Source organism: Carlito syrichta, unplaced genomic scaffold (genome assembly GCF_000164805.1).
Source record: "Carlito syrichta isolate Samal-C Ts95f unplaced genomic scaffold, Tarsius_syrichta-2.0.1 Scaffold288971, whole genome shotgun sequence".
In the NCBI taxonomy this organism is placed as follows: domain Eukaryota; kingdom Metazoa; phylum Chordata; class Mammalia; order Primates; family Tarsiidae; genus Carlito; species Carlito syrichta.
In genome coordinates, this window is record NW_007233067.1 from 2,494 (window position 1) to 19,911 (window position 17,418).

General features: G+C 61.2%; 1 protein-coding gene across 1 annotated transcript; it reads left to right on the forward strand.

Annotated features, from left to right (window-relative positions):
• Positions 1-813: 813 nt before the first annotated feature.
• LOC103256143 (transketolase-like protein 1) lies at positions 814-16,645 on the forward strand (the record flags this gene model as incomplete). Its single annotated transcript, XM_008054036.1, has 8 exons — positions 814-924; positions 2,564-2,661; positions 3,391-3,582; positions 3,666-3,793; positions 5,287-5,480; positions 10,031-10,195; positions 14,726-14,882; positions 16,515-16,645. Coding segments are annotated over exons 1-8 (1,176 nt in total), but the record flags the coding sequence as incomplete, so codon positions are not given.
• Positions 16,646-17,418: the final 773 nt, after the last annotated feature.

Here is a 17,418-nt window from a genome sequence, read left to right on the forward strand (position 1 = left end):
CCTCGGCCTCCAAAAGTGCTGGGATTGCAGGCTTTAGCCACTGTGCCCAGCCAATGCTCCCCAGTTGGGTTTATTGCGCAAACTTCCTTTTTCCACCAGTCGGGGCGAGGCTCCAGGGAGGTGGTTTGGCCCCACGTGCCGTCTCCTTCCTCTTTTCTGTTTCTTGTAAGACGTGCAGAAACCCAGCCTGGCTGTGCTGCCCAGGCGGATCTGGAGCCTTGGCCTCAAGGGATCCTCCCGCCCGGGCCTCACAGAGGGCTGGCAAGTGAGGTGCTGCTCCCCCCCGCCCTCCCTGCTGCGGACGACTCGGGGCCTGGCCGGACTCGCGTGTCTGCGGTCTAAGAGCAGCCGCTGCTCTGGCGGCCTTGAGAAAGGGCCCGAGTTGCTCCACCCCAGGCTCTTCCCAGTCCGTTTGCCTCCCCTTCCTACGAGAAGCTCCTGGTAGGTGGTAGCGTGGGCTCCTGGTGGCGTTGCCACCCGGCCGTGGTCCTGAGCGTCCTCGCGGATGAAGCCGGTGAGGGATCCTCAGGTGGGAGGCCCGAGGGACCCTGCCCGGGGTGGACTGCCCTGGAGGAAGGTGCTGCTCGCCCGGTGCCTCACGGGGTGCGGCGAGGGCAGCGGCAGGCTCCCGGCCTCTGAAGCGCCCCTCAAAGCCGTGAGGGGCGAGGCCGCGGCCGCGCGTGCTGCGTCCTTGGTCCCGTCTGGCCCGGGCGGCCGCTCATGGCGCGAGGGGGCCGTGCGTCCCGCTGTGTCCCCCGGGTGTCGCTTGCCTGTGAGAAGTGACCCGTGTCGTGCCTGCCTTTCAGCCACCCCATGTCATGCAGCAGTGTCGCCGAGATCATGTCAGTGCTGTTCTTCTACACCATGAAGTACCGGCAGTCGGAGCCAGAGAACCCGGACAACGACCGTTTCGTCTTCTCCAAGGTGTGAGTCAACCCTAGCAGAAGCCGCCCCGCGGGAACGAGGCCCTGGGCGGCCCTGCTGGTTTTCGCGGCTCCTTCTGGGCGTCGTGAGCGCTCGGAGGCGCTCTGGAGAGGACGGCGCTTCGTTCTCGTTCTGCTCTTTCCCCTTGCGAAGGGAAGGGTCTGGCAGTGTGGCCCAGGCGGGCGTGCAGTGGCACGCTCGCAGCTAGGAGGACCACGCGAAGCCCCTTGTGGCACGGCGGTGGGGGTTGGCTGGTGGCAGCGCGGCCGGCCGCCCCGCCTTTCCTCTGGGGGTTCCCTGCCTTGCCGTGGGGAGGAAGGGGGAGCTGGAGTCGGGCCGAGGGCCGCCTCGGAGGCACGGTTCTGTCAGGAGAGATGCAAGCTGCAGGGGAGTTGCTGCCAGGGAGGCCGGGAGAGCCGGAGGAGAGGAGGGGATGCGAGGAGGAGGGTCTGAGAAGAGCACGCGCCGCGTGTCATGCGAGTGTGCGGCACACGCCAGGTGGGGGTGGGGCGGGGGGAGCATCGGGAAGCGGACAGGTAAGTGAACGGGCGGCACGCCAGAGGGCGCCGAGCCTCTGCAGCCGACTCAGGCTGGGGCGCGGGGCTCCTGTGGGAAAAGACTGTTCCAGAAGGACCTCAGCGCTGACGCCCGACAGGTCAGAAGCCGCGAGGGCGAGCTCGCGCAGACCTAGGCACGAGTGCTCAGGGCGCGGGAGCACGGCTGCGAATGCCCTGAGCAGGCCCCCTTGTGACCAGGGGCCCGGAGGCAGCCAGGGTGCCGGAGGGGGGGGGCTGGCGTGTGCAGGCCAGCGCGGGAGGCTGAGGGCTGCCTCGGAGGCGGGACGCCCCTGGGCCGTCCAGAGCCCGATGAGCCGCTTTGGGTTCCAGCAGGCTGCCCGGTGGCTAGGTTGCGGACGGCTCTGGAGGGCGGCCAGGATGGGTCTGGAGGGCGGCCAGGATGGGACGGTGGCAGCAGAAGCTGCAGGGCAAATGGATCGTGTCGGGAAGCTTGGAGGTGGGGCGTCGATCGCTGCGGCAGCCCTTCGGCGTGGCCCTTGTGGGGGACACGCTCTGCACAAGGGACCGCGATGGCCCTGTGAGCGCCGGCAGGATGTGGGGGGCAGAACGCCGGTGGAAGGTGAGTCCTTTCTGGCGTCGGCGCTTTTGGTGGCGGCTCTGAGGGCTCAGGTGGGCCGAGTTTTCTGGCCCGGGGAGCTCACAGCCTCAGCGTTTCTGGCTCTCCGTGGGAGCCCGTGTTCTCCAAGGGTGGAGCCGGCGCTTTGCACGCGGCTGTTGGAGAGGCCTCGTGCCTGCGGCCGGATGCGGGCTCCCCTCTCTGCATTCCCCCGGCACCCGTCAGCCTCTGCGTGCTGGGTGCGGGACCGGCGGCTCCCCAGCGTGGACGCTGGATACCGCCGTCATCTCTGCCACCCGAGCTTCCGGCCCCGGCCGAGGCCCGGACTTGACCCACGGTCCGCCTGTAGCACTGGTCTGAAACTCGGGGCGCCCTTGGGTGTGAGATGAGGCTGAGGAGGGGTGTCCCGACGGCACACTGTCCGGGGACGGGAGCAGCCTGTGGCGACCTTGATACCCATGTCCTGCAGCCCCTCTAGGTCCGCTGGGTCCCTCCTCTCTTGCAGAGACTGTCGTTTGTTACCGTGTCGCCCGGCTGGCTCGGGCAAGGGCTGGGAGTCGCCTGCGGGATGGCGTACACTGGCAAGTACTTCGACCGGGCCAGGTAAGGCCCTTGCCCCCAAGCCACTTACCAGCCCGCGTCCCCCACCCGGGGCCTCGGGACGGCCACCTCGCTCCGCGGGGTGGAGGCCAGCCCTACGGGGCCAGTCCCTGTCCCGTCCCATATGACCCTGGGGAGTGCGCCGCCATCTTTCTCCGAGCTCAGGCAAACATTCCCCACCGTTGCCCACAGGGCGCTGACACTCCCCGCCTGCTGTTGTCTCTCCGATCTCTCTTCCGTGAGACGGGGTGACCTGTGAGGCCACACCGTCATGGGCGTGCTCGGAAAGAGGTCGCGGTGTTTCTGCCGGGGAGGAGCTTCCTCTTCCCTCCAGAGCACGTCTCCTGGGGCGGAACGCGGTGGTTATGGCGACTGCCGTCAGTCGCTGGGCGGGCCAGACGTGGAAGGTGGCCGGGCTTGAAAGTGGAACCGGCGGGGGAATCTCAGGGAGCCGCTTCCTTCCCGTCCCTCTTCCCGTCTCGCTCGCGGCAAGGCGGCGTGGCAGAAGACCCTCGAGATGGCCTCAGGACTGGCGAGAGGAGCAGCCGAAGGGAAGCCCCCGCCTTCGGGCGCACTCGCCGGCTGCCGTGTCTGGCCCTTCGGGAGGCGCAGCAGCGGCCCGAGCCTGGCGGCCTGGAGATCGGCCTCCCTCGCGCTCCTCCCGAAGGACGCTGCCCCAGCGACCCCGGGAGCCCCCGCGAGCTCCTAAGCCCCTCCTCTTCCTTGCTCCAGCTACCGGGTGTTCTGCCTCCTGGGAGATGGCGAGTCCTCAGAGGGCTCCCTCTGGGAGGCCATGGCCTTCGCTTCCTACTACGGGCTGGACAACATCGTGGCGATCTTTGACGTGAACCGCGTGGGACACAGTGGCGCGATGCCCCAGCAGCGCTGCGTAGACACCTACCAGAGGCGCTGCGAAGCCTTCGGGTACCCGTGTCCTTTCTCGCCTTCTCTTCTGCTCCAGCCCCGCCCCTCTGTCTCTCACAACCGGCCCCTTCCCCCGGTGCCAGGTGGAACACTCTCGTGGTGGACGGCCGTGACGTGGAGGCGCTGTGTCGCGTGTTCTGGCTGGCGGCGCAGGTGAAGAACAGGCCCACGGCGGTGGTTGCCAAGACCTTCAGGGGCCGCGGCCTGCCACGTAAGCAAGCGTTTCCTTCCCTCCCTCCCTCCCTCGCTCCCTTCCTTCCTTTCTTCCCTCCTTCCCTGCCTGCACGACAGAGGATGCAGGTGGAGGCTGACACGGGCGTAGGTAGATGACCGCTAGGGACCAGTGGCTGTGCCTGCCATGTGGGCCAGAAGCTCTCGCTCCCTCTGGTGTCCGCTAGGGAGCCTCTCCCTAGGGGGAGGGGAGGCCGAAACCCTGGTGAGCACAGTGGCTTCTGCCTCCGTCAGGGAGTGGCTGGGGGGGGCCAGCAGAAGACAGACAGGGCACGGTCTCTACGCTGAGGACAGAGCCAGCGTGTGTCGTGTGTGAGCGACACACACACCTGCCCAGGCCCGGCCTCTTGGAAGTGCACGTGGGCGACTGGAGAAGCGAGGACCCTGGCCAGGGCCGCTGTGGAGCTGGGAGCGGGGGAGAAGGGAGTTTGGGACACCGGGCTCCTTGCACATCTCGAGGCTTGCTGCTGAAATTATTCATCTCTAGTTTAAGTCATCAGAAAGGCCGGGTGCGTTGGCTCGCGCCCGTAACCCCCCGCACTTTAGGAGGCTGAGGCGAGAGGATTGCCTGAGCCCAGGGGTTCGAGACTAACCTGGGCAACTTGTCGAGACCTCGTCTCTGCAGTAAGTCAAAAAAGTAGCCAGGAGTGGTGGTGTGCACCTGTCGTTCCTGCTCCATGGAGGAGGCTGAGGCGGGAGGATCGCCTGAGCACAGCAGGTCTAGGCTGCGGTGGCTCTGAGTGTGCCGCTGCACCCCAGTCTGGGCCACAGTGAGCTTTCGACCAGAAAAACCAAAGTATCGTCCCAAAGGGTGTGACGATTCTTTGGTTTTGAAAACACACAGGCGTTTAGAACAGAACTGCCCTGTGAGTCCTCCCCAGCATGCAGCCTTCCTCTGGAATCCCCAGGGCGGTGAATGACAGCTCCACCCGTGTGCCCTGGCAGAACCCTGGGCACAGCTCTTGTCTGCGCCCTGCTCCCATACGACCCCACACCTGGCCCCTAGGGTGCATCTCCGATCCATTCACTTTTTGCTGCTTCTGTTGCTGTGATCACCTGTGATCCCGCCCTTCGGGAGGCCGAGGCGGGAGGAATGCTTGAGCCCAGGAGTTCGAGACCAGTGGGGCTACATCGCCAGGCTCCGTAATTAGCCAGGGGTGGTGGTGCCGATAGTCTCAGCTGTTCCGGCGGGTGAGGCAGGAGAATCCCTTGAGCCCAGGAGGCTGAGAGGTGGCAGCGAGCTGTGACCACGCAGCTGCACTCCAGCCTAGGTGACGCGGCAAGACTCTGTCTTCAAAAACAACAGCAGCAGCAGCAAAATCAGACCAAGCAACTTCCTAGGCTCCGTGTGCCAGGTTTTGACTCCTGTGAAGCCTGGGTTGACTTCCCTTTCGTCAGGATATCTTCTAGGTGATCTGGTAGACGCTTGCTAAACACGGCTGGCCGGACGGTCTTTTCCTTGCTTCGTCACAGACGTGGAGGATCCCGAAAGTTGGTTCGGAAAGGCAGTCCCAAGAGAAAGGGCGGATGCGCTGATCAGGCTGATTGAGAGCCAGATCGAGACCAGCGGGAATCTTGAACCGAGACCCCCCGTCGAAGACTCGCCTCAAGTCAGCATCGCGGATATAAGAATGACCTCTCCACCCGCTTTCAACGTGGGCGAAAAGGTAGGCAGAACGGTAGCCGGTCAAGTCAGGTACGTGTGTCGTCTGCTCTGATCCCGGGTTTTGTTCCTAATCACACGGGGCTCATCGTTCACGCCCATCTGCTTGGAGGAGGCGGTTATGAGACAGGGTGACAGTTCACCACCAGGCAGAAGCAACGCAGGTGGGCTGACGTCCTCTCGTATTAGCTCTGAGTTTTCCTTTTGGCGTTCACGCTGAGGTCTGGCTCGCTACCTGTGGGTCAGTTGCTATTTAGTAGCTCCTGGGGTTGCGGGTCTTTTTCGTCCTAACTTTGGTTTGTGGGCCGACAGTCTGCCGTGCCAGAAACTGCCACGATCCTGGGCCTCCTCTGAGAACGGGCGGCCAGTTGGGCTGATCCTTCCAGCTGACTGTCTGGATCCCAGTGGCAAAGCAGGCCAGCCCATCAAGAGCCAGGACTTCTAAAAGGAACCAAATTATGCACGAAACCCTGAAGACGCAGCCCTTTCGCGTTTTCGTTTCTGTTTTTTACATCATTTTTCTCTCTTGCCTTCTGCGGTATTCCTGCCTCCAAGGTAGGCACGGTCTTCAGGACCGAGAGGATGTAGGGTGGCAAGCCGGGGTGGGGGGTGGGGGGTGGGGGAGGGAGGACGTGTTTCCCAATCCTTCTTTATCTGGAGAGAGTTAGGCTCTGTTAGCTTGATAGTAAGGTTTCAAAAGAAACGAGTTGGCCTGGGTGTGCACTCCAGCCTGGGTGACAAAATGAGACCCTCAGCTCGAAAAAATTTTAAAAACTAAACGAATGCTCGAGAAATTCGGAAACACGCTGAATAGCAGAAGAGGGCCGGACACGGTGGCTCAGCCTGTAATCCTAGCACTTTGGGAGACCGAGGCAAGAGGATTGCCTGAATCCGGGGGTTTGAGACCAGCCTGGGCAAACTTGAAGAGACCTCTTCTCTAAAATAAATCACAAAAACCAGCCGGGCGGGGTAGTGTGCGTCTGTAGTTCCAGCTACTTGGAATGCTGAGGTGGAAGGATCGCAGAGCCCAGCAGGTCGAGGCTGCAGTGGCCGTGAGTGTGCCACTGTACTCCAGCCTGGGAGACAAGAGTGAGGCTCCCACTCAAATAAAAAAAAAAAAGCAGAAGAGGCTACGCATGGTGGCTAATGCCTGTAATCCCAGCACTTTGGGGGCCAAGACATGAGGATCGCTTGAGCCCAGGAGTTTAAAACCAGTCTCGGCAACATAGCAAGACTTTGTCTCTACGAGAAAATCCCACAACCCAGCTGAGCGCGGTGCCATGTGCCTGTCATCCATCTACTTGGGAGGTTGAGGGGGAAGGATCACCTGATATCCCAGAAGATGGAGGCTGCAGTGAGCTGTGATCATGCCACTGCACTCCGGCCTGGGTGACAGAGTGCAACCCCGGCGCAAAACAAAAGCAGAAGAAAGGAAAGTGTGCCTGTGGACACAGTGCGCCTCGGCCCTGTGCTTAACGCTTTAACCGTTCCTGTCCTTCTGTCTCTTGGCGCCGCTTCCACAAAGGGATCCTGCAGCATTACGTCATGCACGTGTGCAGCAGTCCCTGTCGGCATGTTGACAGCAGTGTCAGTCATGAGACCAAAATCGGGAAGGACCCAGCGAGGGAGGCGGAGGGCTTGTCCATGTTGGTAAGGTTGCCAGGTGGCACAGCGGATGGCTCTGTCTTTGTGTAGGAAATCTTAAAGGGGGTGTTTGTGTACACTGATAAGGCAAAGGAAGGAGTATGTGGAGAAACGACCCCAGTGAAGAGTGTCTCTGGAAGGTGAGATCATGGGAACTTTTGATTTCTTTTGCGACGCATGAATGGGAAACATGCATTAAGAAAGCAGGCCAGTCCGTGAAAAAAAAATCAGTGAAGTGAAGTCACAAAGAAATCACATTTGTGTGCAAATTTAAGAGCTGCTTCTGTAAATTACTAATACAATCGACAAGCCGTTCATAGTCAAGGAGATAAACACCACAAATAAATACAGTCAGTCATTGGAAAGAGAAGATAACCACAGATGCAGAGTATGTAAAGAATTAGGAGAAAATCATACAACTCTGTACTGATTGGTTGAAAACATGTAAAAAAAGAAAAGGATTTTCTGAGGAATACATAAAATATCAAAACCGACTAAAATACATTAAAAAAAACCTTCAAAGCTGGGCTCGGTGGCTCAGCCTGTTAGCCCGCGCCTTTGGAAGGCTGAGGTGAGTGGATTGCCTGAGCCCGCGGGTTCGAGACCCGCCTGGGCAACGTGGTGAGATCTCATCTCTACAGTAAATCAAAAATTAGCCGGGCGTGGTAGCGCACGCCTGTAGTTCCAGCTACTTGGAAGGCTGAGGCGGAAGGATCGCCGCAGCCCAGCGGATTGAGGCTGCGGTGGCCGGGAGCGGCCACTGCGCTCCAGTCTGGGCGACAGAGTGAGACTCCAACTCAGAAAAACAAAAAACAAAACCAAAAACCTTCGATAGAGAGTAGTCATAGAAAAGCGTTGAGAAAACAGTTTAAGTGCTATACCCGCAAAGGGCCTGGCCCACCAAGTTCAAGAGTGAGTTATCTTTAACCTGATGGGAACGAGTAATTCCTAGCTATTTTCAAACTTTTCCAAATACGGAGAAAGACAAAGGCATCATTTCAGCTTTTGTCGAAGCCAAAATGTGACAAAGCTAGCCTGAAGGAAAAGCAAAACAAAGCAAAAAAAAAACTAGACTGGCCTCTTTTATGAGCGTTAATGTAAAACCTAAGTCAGACGTGAACTCAGCCGGGCATGGTGGCTCGGCCGATAATCCCAGCACTTCGGGAGGCTGAGGCGAGAGGATGGCTTGAGCCCAGTAGTTTGAGGCCAGCCTGGGCAACCTAGTGAGACCCTGTCTCCTTTTTTTTAAGTTAAAAAGTTAGCAAGGCGTCATGCTGCATGCCTGTAGTCTCAGCTGTTCTGGAGACTGAGGCAGAAGGATTCCTGCAGTGAGCCATGACTGCCCCACTGCACTCCAGCCTGGGCGAAGGGTGAGACGTCAACTCCAAAAACAAACAACGGCAAAAAAATCAACCAGTCTCAACTCCGTTCCTACGTTCAAAGAGATATGTGAGTCAGTAAAGATCAGATCGGTACAGCAGATGATTCATCGATGTTAGCAGCTTTACAAATATACTTCCCTGTCGTATCCTTAGGTTAAAGGAGGGGGGACGTGTGGCCACTTTTGTCCAGGCCTAACAGAAGCCATTGAAAAATTCCCACTTTCGAAAGACCGAACGGGACTGGTGAGAGAACGTTCTCAGTCTGATTCTCGATCTAGAGTCCCCTTAGATCTGGAGTCCCCTTTTGCACCTGACGGCGGAACCGTTCTCAGCCTGGCAGAGAGATTCAGTCCCAGTGCTGACCAATGGGACGTGCGGGAATCGGTCCCAACGAGAAGGCAGGTCTGTTGTCATTTGCGGGTGGTGTGTCTGGAAAACCCAGGACAGATCTACCGGAAATGACTAGAGATAAGGACAGAGACCGGTAAGAGAGACTGTGGGACAACTCGTAGGCAAGGATCAGTTCCTCTCTGACATTCACGATCACTGGTTAGGAGGTGTGCCGGCGAGGAGACGAGCCCTCCGATCGTTGTAATGGCAAATAAAATAACTATCCATGAATCATACAGAGGGTCTACATTCAGATGCTGATTCGACTAGACGCCAGACAGCAGCCCGCGTGCCTCGCGTGCAGCAGATGCTCACCGAAGACTTGTACGAGGGCCGTTTCTGAAAGGCCGTCCCACAAACCTGGAGTTGTCCTTGCCCTCTGGGGAGGGGAGCTTGGTGGCTGGGGACGGGAGCAGGAGGAAGATGGCCTCCTCGCGTGCCTTCCTTTGTAACGTTTGACTTTGGTTCCACCTACACGTTGCCTGTCTAAAAAACAGGTGTGAGTAAATGGTTTAGATTGCTTGGAGGAGTGAGGGCAGAAATCCAAGGAGTCCCGCCTTGTTTCTTAATACGTTTTGGCCCCTGTGAGGTGTACATTCCAGGGGTCTTTGGCATGTGCCGGAGTTGTGCAACCATCACCATCCATCGTACACGTTTTTCTTGACACTTTGTTTCCAGGAGGGGTCGCGCTCTGTCGCCCTGGCTGGAGTGCAGGGGCACAGATGACGGCGCACCGCAGCCTCGATCTCCTGGGCTCAGGAGATCCTTCTGCCTCAGCCTCCTGAGTCGCTGGGACCACAGGCGCGTGCCACCACGCCCGGCTAATCTTTTGATTTTTTTTTTTTTTTTGCCGAGATGATATCTTGCTGTGCGGCCAGGCTGCTCTCAAAGCCCTGGGCTCAAGCAGTTCTCTTGCCTCAGGCTCCCTGAGTACTGGCATCGCAGACGTGATGCGCCGCGCCTGGCCAGGGACGGGTGAACGATCGGCTAGCGGTCCGGGTTTATGACCCAAAAGGAAGTTGCTGGTGAAACGCACGTCGACCTTCTCCATCCAGATCGATGACGTTTTGTTCCGCACACTTGTACCCTCCTTGGAGAGGCATTCCGAGAAGCTCTGCCACTTGTCCCTTTCTTCCAGGTGGCTACTCGGAAAGCCTGTGGTCTGGCCCTGGTTAAGCTGGGCTATGCCAACGACAGAGTCATCGTCCTGGATGGTGACACCAAGAACTCGACCTGTTCTGACATATTCAAGAAGGAACACCCCGAGCGCTTCATCGACTGCTTCATCGCTGAGCAGAACATGGTGAGTGGGTAGCACCCCGCGTCTTCTCTCTCTCCGTGGCCGCCGGACACAGAAGGCGCAGCCGCCATGACGCCTCCTCTCTCCGCCGATGGAAGCCAAAGGCCCCACCGGGGCAGCGGGAGGCCACGAGCCCGCAGAGTCTGAGAAGTGGCTTCCGGCCTGCTGCGAGGGGCGCGTGCTGCGTCACTCCGCACTCCGGTGCTGCCTCCAGGAGGCAGAGGGCCACAGCCATCTGGCCCCGGGGCTGCAGGCCTGGAGCACCCCACGCTGCCCCACAGCGAGGCAGCCCTGCAGCCGGCCCAAGGGAAGTGGCTGAGGAAGCGGGTCTCTCCCTCTCACGTAGCAGGGGCCGCAGAGTTGCTAGAAACGCCGAGGGCATGCTGACCGCATCACAGGAATACCAGGGCTCGGAGCTGGTGCCTGGGAGAAGCTGTTCTGCGCCTCTGTGCCCCAGTCTCTCCCCAGAGTGATGCTCGTGCAGGGAGCCCCTCGCCAGAGAAGAGGCGGCGGTGTGAGGAAAGCCTCTGAGCTGTGAACCCTAGGTCGGCGGAGTACGATGTCCTCCCCTGGCCTCGGGTCGCAGCGCTCGGGTACTTGTGTGATTTTCTTCTAGCCAGGTGACCGGGGGCCGGCAGTTCTGGCGTGACCACCAGCAATGCTTTATTTAGTTAGAACAAGCAGTCTCGAGACTGGTTGAAAATTCGTTGCCAGCATTTAAAGTACGGGAGATTACAGGCGCGGTGGCAGGCACCTGCAGTCGCGGCTACCAGGCAGGCTGAGGCGGAGGGATCGCTGGAGTCCGCCTGGGCAACATAGCGAGACCCGCGTCTCGGAAAAAAAAAGAATCTAAAAGCCAGGAGATGTCACAGAGAATCGAGCCGAAGTTCGGCGTCCCCCGTGAGCGGTGGGAAGAACGGCCACCGCAGGCCAGCATTCCTCCCTGAGGCCGGGTGAGTGCGGCCGAGCAGTGTCCTGGGGCGATGGCCACTCCGGCCCTCCCTCCGCCATCCCCACGTGCTGCTGGCCGCTCGTTCCTCCACACCGCCTCCCTGGCCCCGTCAGTGGGAAGGGAAGCTTCCCTGTTGAGTGAAGTAGGTCGTCCCAACGGTCACAAGCGGCATGCTTTCCCCGGGTGGCAGGAAGCTCTCTTCGTTTCGAGTGGGAAAGCGTGATCTGTGGGCTTCCGGTTGACCCTCCTGTCGAAAGCTGGGGCCCCTCATTAGCCTGGGCCTCCTGGTGTTACCTCACAGTTGGAAGCAAAGGGGTAGAGGGGAGGCCGGAGGGAGCGATTCGTGCCACACCGGAAGGGGCGGGGACGGTAAGGGTGTGCTTGGGGCCATCGTGGACACCTCTTTCTAGGGCGAGGTGCCCGTGATGCTGAGACTCAGGTGAGGAGGAATCTGTCGTGGCCAGGCGTGGGGGACTGGGGCCGGTTTGCCCAGCAGAGGGCCCGGCTGGCCTGGAGCAGGCCCCAGCTGGGGTGTGGAGGGAGCAGGGGGCAGCCGCAAGCCGGGGTCTGGGGAGCACAGACAGCCTCCGGGGAGATCGTGCTGGTTTCGCGCCCCGTCTGCCCCTGTGGTTCTCGTGCAGTTGGCTGGGAGGCGCTGGAGGCCTTCAAGCAGCAAAGCCGCGGGGTGTGCTTCCGGAACCCTGCGGGGTGGAGAAGGGCTGCACTGGGGGAGGCAGTGTGGAGGAGAGGGTGGTGTGTTCCCCACGATCGCTGTGGCTGGAGAGACGCCGCCCCGTCAGACGGCAGCACGCCACGGGCAAATGCCGGGGCAGGAATCAAGGCTGGCCCTGAGGTGTGGGCTGGAGCCCCTGGGGGGAGGGTGGCGTCGCCTCCCGACATGGACGAGACTTAGGGAGGAGTGGATTCGGGGGCATCCCCGGGACCTCTCTTTGGCCCGGGGGTTCAGAGTGCCTGTTACACGCGTGGGGAGCCAGAGGGGAGGGGCACGGGGAGATGCTAGTCTGATGGAGGCCAGCCAGTGGGTCGGTCATCTTCCAGGGCGTCTGCTCTCTGGCCAGGCTTGGCGGCTCACACTACCCTGTAAGCCCAGCGCTTTGGGAGGCTCAGGCGGGAGGACTGCTGGGGCCCAGGAGTTCGAGACTAGCCTGGGCAACATGGTGAGCTCCCATCTCTACACAAAAGGAAACGCAAAAAACGTAGCCAGGTGTGGAGGCGCACCGAATAGTCCCAGCTGCTTGGGGGGCTGAGCCGGGAGGATTGCCCGAGCCCAGGAGGCCGAGGCTACAGTAGGCCGTGGTAGTGCCGTTGCACTCCAGCCTGGGTGGCGGAGTGAGAGCCCGACTCGGATCAGATGGGTGAGATAGATAGATGGGCGGATAGATTGATTAGACAGACAGATTAGCTAGAGTCTGCTCTCCAAAGCACTGAATGTGGTTTTCTCAGGCAAGTAGCATCCCTTTGCCTGGTTTCAAGCTGACATCAGAATCGGCCGTCACAGGCTTAAGTAGTTGTAAAGGAGGTAATTGCCCAGCTGTGTGGAGACTTTTGACTTTTCAGTGAATACTCGGAGCATCCAATTAAATAGATGAGGCGGACACTTTTGGGGTAGAAATTAGATCCCATGTTCTACTCGAATTCTTTCCAGTCCATTTCCCCAGTAGCCCTTCGTGCGTGAAAGCCTCCTCACGGTCGTCTGTCATCCTTGTCTGCGGCAGGGATGTGCATTATCAATGGAGAGGGCCTCCCGAAAGGGCTTGTGAGCCAGGCGCGGTGGCTCACACCCGCAATCCCAGCACTTGGGGCGCCCGAGCCCTCGGGTTCGAGAGCATCCTGGGAAACATGGCGGGACTCTGCCATAAACAGATCAAACTAGCCGGGGGTGGTGCTGCGTGCCTGTAGTTCCAGCTACTTGGAAAGGCTGAAGCGGAAGGCTCGCCTGAGCCCAGCAGGTCGGGGCCGCGGTGGCCGTGAGAGTGCCACTGCAGTCAAGCCTGGGCGACGGAGTGAGACTCCGACTCAAAACAAAAAGGCCTCTGAGCGCTGGGGTGTTTTCCTCCTGGCTCGGGCTGTGCCTGTTGGGGTCCCCGTGTACGTCAGCAGAGAAGCGTTCTTGTGATTGGCTAGGGTGAGATTTGCAAGGGCTCCTGTTCCTGCTTTTCGCGTTACCGACGTCAGGGCTTTGAAGCCTGCCTCCCGTCAGTCCGTAGTCGGGAAGGGAAGCTCTGCCGTAGGGCTGCCGCTGCGTTCGTTCGGTTCCCTCCTGGTTGTGAGGCCACAGCCACACTGTGACTCGCCCAAGGATTGGTCCTCCAGCCCTGTGAGCTCTCCCCTCTCTCTGTGTCGGCGTGCTACTTTCGGCCGTCCTGTGGAGTTGGGTCCGCAGGGGTCACTCCACCGTGTTGTCCACTGCGAGATGCGGCTGGCCGCGAGCGGGCCCGCTGGGGTCAGGTTGCCGGAAGGTGATTGCGAGGGGCCGGTGCGAGAGGAGTGCAGGCCCCTCTCTGGCGGGCGGGTGTAGACCGAGGCGACACGCCTTCAAGCACCGTGACCTGGAAGTCTCTTGGCTGAGCCCTGGAGAGGTTCACTTCTAAGGTGAAGCCTCCTGGGGCCGACGAGCCCAGACTCTGGGGCCCGGGAGGACTAGCCCGGAAAGCGGGGTCGTCACCATAGTGCGGAGCAGAGCCGGAGGGCGGAGAAGCAGAAGGGGAAGCGGACGCCCGGCAGGAAGAGGGCCCGGTCTGGCAGGTCCAGCGAGGCGGGAGGACGGTCCCGTAGCAACGTCATGGACGCCTTGGAAAGGAAGGGCCTTGACAAGACGGGCGATGTTCTCTGCTCGAGCTGCTGGGAGGCCACGTGGGAGGCCAGCCGGGGGTGGGTGAGCTCTTGTCTGGCAGCCCGGAGGTCTCTCCCGTGGGTGGCAGCCGCCTGGAGGAAGTAGGCTGGGGAGAGCCCGGGAGAGGAGAAAGTGGGGCTGACCGGACGGTGGGCGAAGGGTTCCGTGAAGGAGAACGTGCGCGTGGGGGGCCTCTGCGGAAGGCGAGGCGGAGGTGGGGGTGGGACGATGGAGGGTCCCGGCAGGTATTGGGATAGACTTAACCGAGAGGCGGGGGCCGCTGATCGGCAGGGGACCTGCAGCGACGGAGGCCTCTCGGAGAAAGCAGAGGAGAACGAGACTCAGGATGGCCTGCGGGCTCCTCGACCCTCAGGAGGCGCAGGCTCAGGGAGGGCGGGTCGGGTGGACGGGACAGACCACAGCTGTCGCTTCTTGCACCCTGGGCGGTAAGCGGCCCCCAGCACGGCTGCACAGGGCGGGGTCTGGGCTGGGAGAGCGGGGAAGGAGAGTGTTTGAGCAACAAGGAGGTGGAAGGGAGCAGAGCAGTTGGGTACAGGCAGAGCAGGGCTGGAGGCGGGACCCTGTGGTCCCAGAGGGGAAGGGGTGAGGGGAGCAGAGCAGCTGGACGCGGGCAGAGCAGGGATGGCACTGGGACCTCGCAGTCCTGGCGAGGAACGGGGAGGGGGCAGGGCACGGCGCGTTCTGACTCGTGCTCTTTGTGTCGCAGGTGAGCGTGGCCCTGGGCTGTGCCACCCGGGGTCGGACCGTGGCCTTCGTGAGCACCTTCGCTGCCTTCTTGACCCGCGCGTTCGACCAGATCCGGATGGGAGCCCTCTCCCAAGCCAACATCAACCTGATCGGCTCCCACTGCGGGGTGTCCGTGGGTATGTTCCGGCTGCCGTGGTCTTGAGACGTTCCTCCTGTGGGGAGGAAGGGTGGTGTGGATGGGGGGCCCGTGATGGCTCCCCGTGGTCCCGTAGGTTGGGATCTTTGGGACTCCTTGAAACTGCCGTCTTGTACTTTGTGTCAGGCTCTCGGCAGCTTCTGACGCCGGTCTCCTGGCGGTGCCCTGAGCGCCCTCTTCCAGTCAGGTGCCGCTACGTGGAGGCGTGTGCGGGATGGGACTGGGGCCCCGCAGACTCGCAGAATCCTCTTCTGCCCACGGAGTGGTCGCAGTCCAGCGGGGCAGGCTGCGTGGGCAGAAGGGAGCCCGCCCCTGTGCATCCGGGCTGGGATCCCTGCTGCCACCTCCGGGCCCTGTGGGGAGCCCAGGGGAGCAGGACCCGGGGCAACGACGCCAGACTCCTGGCCCTGAGAGGCTCCCCTGGCGGGGGCAAGAAGGAAACCACAGGAACGGGCTAGAAGCGACGATGGAGATGGGGGTGCGAGGGCAGCGGGGAGAGGATGAGGGGAGGGCCCAAGAGGCTTAGGAAGCCTGGAGCCGCGCTAGCAGGAGGAGGGGCCTGACGTCGGGGAGCACGTCGCAAGTTTCCAGGCTGCTCTTACGGGGAGGAGTAGGGAGAGCCGAGCCACGGGGGCCTGCGCTGGGTGGGGCAGGGTAGCAGGGGATGCCGCAGCTCTCCGTGGCTGCTGGAAGGCCGGGGCGCCCATCGGGATCCATCGTGGTGACCCCTGGGAGAATGGGACAGGGTACGACCACCCTAGACAGCGCTGGGCATCGTGGCCATCCTGAAGGCGCTGGCGGTCACGCAGGGTAAGGGAATAGACAACGGGGTGCCGAGGACAGGGCCCAGTGCGCTCGTGTGGGCCCAGGGCAGATGCCTGGACGGGGGCCAGGCTCCTCGCCAGGGCTGCTTCAGCCACTGGCATCCACTCAGTTCTGTGGGGCAGGGGCCCCGGGTCCCATCCAAGGGCGAGTGGGCTTCTGAGGTCAGACGGGTGGCGTCGGCAAGGCATCGTGCACAGAGACAGCCCGTCCTTGCCGACAGGAGACAGCGCCCGAGGTACGTGGGGTTCTCTTTCCACGGAGTTTCCGGCCAGAAACTCTGATCCCAGGAATACCTTGAAGCACCCGTAGTGCCAGCAGTACCCCAGGGCGCCCCGAGGAACGTGGCACTACAGTCCTTTGAAGGCCTGGAGAAAGGAGCGAGGCCATGTGGGTCTGCACGCCCCGTCTCTTGAGGGGGAGGACACAGGACAGCAGGGAAGGAAGGACAGAGTCCCATGGGACCCTCCTGAGGAAGACCGGGTCAGAGGCTGGGCAGGGCCACCGATGCACAGTCCCCTCGGATGATGGCGCTGAACCATGGGTCCAAAGTTCCATTGGGAGCCTTACCCCGAGGAGTGGTAACGAGATCCCATGAGAGACAGGCATGGGAATTTGCTGTAGAAATCACCCTGAGTTCCGGCGACGTCACTGGGGCCGTCGTGGGCCCCGCCCTGGTTAGGGGTACCCTGTGGCAGTAGGGGACATCGCTTCTCCAGAGGGGCAGAGGGGCGGAGGGCAGCTTCCTGGCGGGCTGTGCTCAAGTGTCCGTTGGCGCTGCCTTTCTCAGGTGAAGACGGCCCCTCGCAGATGGCCCTGGAGGACCTGGCCATGTTCCGGGCCATTCCCAACTGCACGGTTTTCTACCCGAGCGATGCCGTCTCCACGGAGCACGCGATTTACCTGGCGGCCAACACCAAGGTATTGTCGAGGGGACGTGGGGCAGACAGAAAAGACTGGGCTCCGCTCTCGTTTTGACTTGGTGATGGGACGTTTCTCCCGGCATAACGGGGCTGGAGAATTGGGTGATGGGATTCTTTTTAAAAACAGGACCTTTACAGAAACGGGACCACACGTACAAACACCTTTGCTCTGTCAAAGCGTCACACGGCACAGAGGGATTCAGAACACAGCCTGACAGCCTCTGTGAGGGATCAGCACCTGGGACTGGGACCGCGCTGGGTTTCTGCAGAGGAAAGGGTTGATGATGGCTGCTCGGGGTGGCAGGGTCTGCCCCCCAGTGGAGCTGCCCCATCTGAGGCCACCTCTGGGCTGGTGGCCTTAAGACACACCCTAGTGGGAGAAAAAAGCCACCGCAGCTGCCACTGTGTTCTCTCCACACTCGGGAAGCTGGCAGGGTGGTGGGACACTGCTGGTAACAGAGCCAGGTGCCCCGGCTCCTGCCTGCCCTCAGAAGGGGAGGAAGGGTGGGTGTGTGAGCTCAGTCCGGGGCGTCGGAGGGACAGAACCCGGTGCCTCTCAGGCCCCAGCTGGGCTGGGGAAGGGTCGTGCCTACCGCTCCCACCTCTCCACCTGCCTTCGCCAAACGCCCATCCCCACCGAACCCTGAGTCTGGCCCCCGCCCCCTGCACAGGACACGCCGGGCACGGTGGCGGCAGGTCTCGCGAGCTCCCTTTCCGGCACGTCGTGGCACTGATGGTTGGTGTTGGATGTTTTCGTTTGTTTGTTTTTTT